The 6860-nt window shown below is 39.8% G+C and overlaps 1 protein-coding gene across 1 annotated transcript in view; it reads left to right on the top strand.

The window, feature by feature from the left end:
• The first annotated feature begins 148 nt into the window (after nt 1–148).
• The window catches only part of ARL3 (ADP ribosylation factor like GTPase 3), a 30285-nt gene continuing 23573 nt past the window's right edge, over nt 149–6860 (top strand). The window contains exons 1-2 of the mRNA NM_001162553.2: nt 149–170; nt 6330–6473. Of these exons, the coding sequence (NP_001156025.1) occupies nt 168–170; nt 6330–6473 (147 nt within the window). The 5' untranslated portion in view covers nt 149–167. The remainder of the gene's footprint in view (nt 171–6329; nt 6474–6860) is intronic.

The following is a 6860-nucleotide window of genomic DNA, read 5'->3' as shown; positions in this document are numbered from 1 at the left end:
CACATTGACGCGCTTGCGCACATTGGGGAAAGCGGAGCTGGACCCCGCCCCGTTCTGCTGCTTTGCTCCTCTGCCGTGCGTACGGGGGACGTCGGGGGCGGCGCCGTCGCAGTTGCCCCTGGTAACGGGGGAGGCAGGAGGAGGAGGAGGAGGGACTCGGCGGGAGGATGGTGAGTGTGAGGGCCTGGGTCCCTCCGGAGCTGGTCGGTCACCTGCTTCCCTTCCCCTGGCCCAAGGCAGGGCACTGCGCTTAAAGACAGGAGGGAACGGACTGGCGCTCAGCCTGATGTCCGGGTCCTGGATTGGTTTCGGGGGGCGGCAGGGAGTCCCGAGTGTGGGCCCTGGAGAGAATCTGGGCCTGGGGAGGAAGGCGGAGCTTGCAACCTGTCCGAAACTAGGGGAAGGGGCTGGAAGGGTGCTGGGTTGTCGCGGTACGGAGCCAGGGCTCCATCATTACTCTGGGGATTGGGATGAGGGCGGATCCGAGGAGCTGCGGAGAGCAGCTTCTGCACGCAGGATTAAATCTTCCCAAGGAATCGGCCTCCCAGTGCCGCAGGAGAGTGGGGTTCACCAGTGCCCGGCTAGAAGCGGGGAGAAGGGCCAGCGCTGCTGTCTTTGAGGTCGCGCTGGCGGTACCAGGGGAGATGGTAGCCTAGCTCTCCTGTTCCTCGCGGTGTGAGGGCCTCTGGGGGGTAAGGGTGTAAATCCCCGGACACAAAGAGGTGCCGCTTGGAAGGGATGTCTGGTGTATTTTAAGCCGTCTCGGTGTCTGAGTGGCGGGCGCGCTTCTGCAGTCCCGAGTTTTTTATTTCCTGAGGGTTCTGCAAGGTCTGGTTGTTGGTGATAGCCAGTCTCCTGTTCAATACGTGTTGGTGGAGACAGATTTGCTGCCCGATCCTTAGTATTTACTTCGGACCTGTTGCCACCTTCCTTTGCATATGACCACACCAGAAGCAAAGGCCTTAGTCTCAGTTTGGAGTAGATTAAAAAAGGAGAGTGGCCATCAGTTTGGGGCTAGCCTTGTCTCTGTCAGGCCAGAATAAAGCTTTCCCAAATACGTAAATTATGTGACGTATTTGACGCTTGACACTGTTCCTTGTTGATTTCTCTGCACTTAATTGGAGGGTATTAAAATGAAATTGAGTGGTTTTAAAACTAGTGGGAGAAACAATTTATTTCGGAGCGTTTGGAGCAGGCTGATAAATTTACCAGCTGCAGAAAGCTAGCACTCAAGCTTACAGTTCCTTCCCTGTCCCAACTCCAGTCCCTTTTTGACTTTTAGAACTGTTGAACCACTTCTATTGATTTATGAAGTAAGAAAAAGCTAGATGTCCAGAAGGAAAAAAAAAAACACATGTACATTTGGTTAGATTATCCAGTGAGTAAATTTTGATAGGAAAAATTTATTTCAATTGATTTAAAATTGTCACATTGTTAAAGAAGTAGCATTATTGGATCTGAAGTTGCCAATCACATTTCAACACTTGCTACACTGCAGTTTTATTAACCTCAGGCTAAACAGATTTTTAAATGTTTGCTTTTTATTAATCGTTTATACATGAGCTGTCCATTTAAAGGCTAAGTTTTTCTCAACAAATGAGTACAAACATAAATATTTACACAGAAAATAACTAGAATTGAAATGAAAAAGGCATGCCAAACCAACAGAGAAAGGCATGGCATCATAAAGGAGAAACGCATGAGAGCGGGCTAACTTTTCCCAGTTTGTTTATCAGTGAAGTGGACTGTGTAATTTCATGACTGTTTAATTTATAATTACAAGCCACAATAAATTAACCACTGTTTATGTTTCCAGGTACAGATTGACACTTTATACAACAAATTGACAGTGTACACAACACTATTGTATACAACTGTTGTATTCAGTGATCAAGACAGATTTTGTTTTTCTTTTTTTAATTTTTTTTCCTACAATAAATAATAAGGAATTAGGGCAGATTATTCAGGAGTCTTCATCTGGTTTCCAAAATACACTTTTTTTCTATCTCCAAAAGTATGAGCTATTTTTAGAACTCGATAAGTGGAACACGGAATTTAAAGGGTCAGTGGTATGATTAAGTATGTCATATCTGATACCCATGGGTCCCCATAGTAACTCTTCAGGAGTTCCAGGTTTATTTATTGTCTTAATCCTTCAGCTATGACTAATACATATTTATTCTTTTAAAATTTGGAATACAGCAACAAAAACACATTATTGATTTCTCTGAACCCCTAGAAGTTCAGCTATTTTACCCCTACCTTAGGATGCCAAGTCCTTGGTGAAATACTAAATTGACCGTAATTTTTGTGCATAACTAATCACTCTTGCCTGGAAAATCCCATGGACGGAGGAGCCTGGTGGGCTGCCATCTATGGGGTCGCACAGAGTCGGACACGACTGAAGCGACTTAGCAACAGCAGCAATCACTGTTAGGAGAAGGCAATGGCATCCCACTCCAGTACTCTTGCCTGGAAAATCCCATGGACAGAGGAGCCTGGTAGGCTATAGTCCATGGGGTCGCTAAGAGTCAGACACGACTGAGCGACTTCACTTTCTCTTTTCACCTTCATGCATTGGAGAAGGAAATGGCAACCCACTCCAGAGTTCTTACCTGGAGAATCCCAGGGACGGGGGAGCCTGGTGGGCTGCGGTCTATGGGGTCGCACAGAGTAGGACACGACTGAAGCGACTTAGCAGCAGCAGCAGCAATCACTGTTATTTAATAGATGAGTCCTCCATTCAGGAATTATTTATGGAGTAATTTCTGAATATATAAAGCTAGTGATATTTATCAAGCATGTTTGACATTTGAAGATTGTTCCCAAGATTATGTTTTCTGGTCAAAAATGGTCGGTGAAAAGTAGAAACATAAACACAACAACTGTTTTGAGTTCCCTCTATGTGCATGCTTCACACATCATCTGATTTAATCTTCATAGCATTCTTCTTGAGATATAAGTATTGTTCCCATTTTCTAGATGAAACTATGCTGGAGGTTACCCATCAGGATGTTGAATAAAAGTCTGTGAAACTCTAAAGCCCATAATGTATTTTTCATTAAGACTCTGATGAAGTAAGAACCCACTCCAGCTGAGGAGATGCCAGTATTTTGTTCCTCAGGGAACATTGTATTTATTTAGTAGAGAGATGAGAAAAAAGATTTGGGTGAAGTTCTCCCTAACAAAGCTATAGGAGTTCCTGGAAATTAACAAGCCCTCATTGGGCAGCACCAATGTTTTTTTGGTGAGGTAAAAATAAACTGAAGTCTGTTCCATTTAAGCCAGTTATGAGGAGTGCATGTACTTGCCAGTTGGCTTACTAATTTTAATACTTTAACTTTTAGCTGCTCCTCACAGCCACATATTATTTTCCATGTACCAACATATTCCTCTCTCCCTCTCCATCATCCCAGTTTTCTTTGAATGACCTAGTTTGTGTCATTTTAGGTCAGCACACCAGGCCTCTGCCAGTTGCTGAGTTTAAACTGAGGCAGATAAAATATCCATCGTCAACGCATATCTGTTCATGATTTGCCTATAGAAAACTGTTCAAATGTTTTGTGGCTGAGTCAGACCACTTCTGTCTACCAGGGTGCAGGTAACTTGTGTGGATACATTGCTGATAACCCACAATACCCAATTAACTAAAATTCCTCTTTCTTAAATTGCCTTTATTTCATGTCATAGGAGTATACATCCTACACAGAGATCCTATCTCTGTTGCTCGCCATTGCACTGGAAGCACCTTATGGGTGTTTAAGATAAATGAATGAATAGATTATATTGACCAAAAGTACACTAAAAATTCATTTCCTTGTATTTCAAGTTGGTAATGGAGAGGGAGGCCTGGTGTGCTACAGTCCATGGCGTCGCAGAGTCGGACACAACTGAGCAACTGAACTGAACTGAGTACCTTGAAACTCAGCCCCATAATAAAATTAACTTATAATGGCTGTTTCCTTTTGTTTGACATTAAAATATAGATATATATGAATAGAAGCACAGAGTAGACTTATTCTTCACTGTTGTCCAATCTCTTAAATCAGCTTACTTTGTCCCTTTCAGGCAGAACCCTGATATCTATAAATACCCTCTTCCCTATTTAGCAAACCCTGATAATCCTGTGATCCCCTGTCCTCAGGAGTTGGGTTAATATGATGCTGTATTGTATTTGCATTTGTCTTGCTGAGACCATGCTTGAGATGCCATTTGTCATTTGCTGGAAGAAAATATTAGCGAACTTTCCATTTCTCTATAATTTCATTTAAAAGTGAAACGTGAAGTTATTGTCTTCTGATGAAGAAAAATTGCTCATTGGAAATGTAAAGATTTTTTTTTATACCATTAGATTAATAATGCTTAGCTGTAGTTGAAATGTTTTCTTTCTCACCCATGCTTTGCTTCTCTCCTTTCAAGATGAATAGAAATTATATTTTTATTTTAATCATTCAATTCAAACATAATAAGTGTATAAAAGCTCTCAGCCTATAGAAAGCAGTATTTGTATTTAGTGATTTTTTTGGAAAAAGACACATGAGGAAAAACAAAACATTTACTTTGAACCTTGAAAATATTTTATAGAAAACATACCTTTTTTCACAATTTCTTCACTAGTAAATGATGCATGAGAAGAACTTTCTTTTCTTATACTGTTGTTTAATGCACCAATGTGATAAATTCCAGCTATTTTAGAATTTTATTGGAAGGGGTAATGAGGACATCTAATCAGGAACTCAGAAGGAATAGTACAATGTATTTTCCCTGTTCTTAGCCTTTTTATATCACCAGTCCCCTGAGGATCTCAGAATTCTAATTTTAACTGTTCTGAAAGGTGGTATTATAAATGAGTGATTGTAATATAGCTAATAGAAGCTAGGGAGATTGCTCATAAATAGAGTTTTTAAAAAGGAATAGTGTCAAATAATTCAAGGCTGGATTAGATGAAAAGAAAAGAAAAAAACATGCCATTAAAAAAAAACAACTTGCTTTTCTTTGTTTGTTTCAAATCTGTTCATTCTCTATTCTCAAAATCTTGTGGGATAGAATTTGTCTCTTAAACTAAACCTTACATTTTATTGCTGGTAAAAATTGAGGCATGGAGAGATTAATGTGATCAGTTTGAATACAAGACTAGAAGTGGTAAACAAAGTGTATCTGAAGCAGAAAGGAATTCTTTATAATTATGCATATTTGCATATCATTGTCCAAAGTCTCAACTGTGGAAAATTATTTCACAGAATTAACATTTGATCTTAGTGAACTGACTGGTTTGAGTTATTTCCTGATCCAAAGTGGATAAAAACATAACCATTTTATATAATTTTAAGACTCAGTTTGAAGGAATTTCCACTTGGGCTCGGAGATTAGATTATATGCCCTTTAAACTCTGGGGTTCTTTGATTCTTGATATAACTATGCCTCACTGGAAAATGATTGTCAGCTGCAAGACACAACAAATAACTATCTTATAAGAGTTTCCTTATGTTTTTAGCTAAAAAGCAACGTGACTTATTTCCATCCATTAAAAGAATAATAACAAAACCCAGAAACGAAAATATTAGATAACTAGTCAAAAATATCCTGGTTAAATTTTGATATTTTTTGTTTCCAAAATGACCTTTCAATTCCTCAATGTCTCTGTTGTATTAAATATTAGATTCTTCATCTGAAGAACATAGATAAATCTGTACTGTGCAGGTATCCTATAAGGGTCATGTGAAAGTTAGAAGATGATAGAGTATTTTGAATGATGAAGGCTTAAACAAGAACTGAAACAAAGTCTTTTTTCTAAAAAGTCCAAGTACAATTTTCTACGACTTTTGAAATAGTGCCTTGAAATCATGCATTAACTTGGGTGGGTAATTCTGTTTAGTTCAGCAACTATCATGGTGTCTAATAAGTGCCAGGCACTGGGGAGATGAAAGCTATAGTTCTTACCCACGAGAAACTTCACTCTAGTATAAAGGAGAAAAATACAAAAATCAGTTTCCTACAGTCAGATATGGTGAATGCTGTACTCTTAAGTGTATGTAAAGGGCTTCAGGAATATGAGTTGGTTACAAGTACACACTGTCAGGAGATCTAGGGTAACTGCTAAGCTGGATTAATAAGAGGAACAAGAATAAGCTAAGCTATTTATTAAGTTGCTGAATTCACTAAAGTGCTTCTGCCAAAAACGTGTAAGCAAATGGAATAAATCATGTTAAAGTGGGTAACAATAAGCTCTCTACAACCAAGAACTCTTGTCAAGGAGAAGACGTTCAGATACCCAGTAATATCAAAGTCACTGCCCCCAAAGTAATCTCTGTTCTTCATGGTTGTTCAAGGGCTTACTCTCAATTCTGCGCAAATTGAAAAGTGCACCAGACCAGGAGGTGAGAATCCTTCTCCTGGGCTTGGATAATGCTGGCAAGACCACTCTTCTGAAGCAGCTGGCATCTGAAGACATCAGCCACATCACACCGACACAGGTGAGCTCTGCCTCGCCCCCATGCTTGCGTGACACATGGAAGATGCTAGTAGCAAGTGAAAGACAAAATGGGGAATAGAGTTGTGTCCATTTGTAAGTTTTGTTGCTGAGAAAAGTCTATGCAATTTCAAAATAATCTCATATTTCAAAAACATATCAAGAGATTCTATTTATATGAGATAGTTAAAGTAGTCAAATTCATAGAGACAGGAAAGAGAACAGTGGTGATTAGTGGGCTGGAGATGCGGAGGGATGGGGAGTTATTGTCTAATGGGCATAGAGAGTCAGAGTTGCAAGATGATGGATGGATGGCAGTGATGGTTACACAACAGTAAACCAAACTTAAAAATGGTTAAAATGGTAAATTTCATGTTATGTATATTTTACA

The sequence above is a fragment of the Ovis aries genome, chromosome 22 (assembly GCF_016772045.2).
Source record: "Ovis aries strain OAR_USU_Benz2616 breed Rambouillet chromosome 22, ARS-UI_Ramb_v3.0, whole genome shotgun sequence".
In the NCBI taxonomy this organism is placed as follows: Eukaryota; Metazoa; Chordata; class Mammalia; order Artiodactyla; family Bovidae; genus Ovis; species Ovis aries.
The sequence above is the reverse complement of the archived record's forward strand: the minus strand, read 5'-3'. Positions and strand labels throughout refer to the sequence as shown.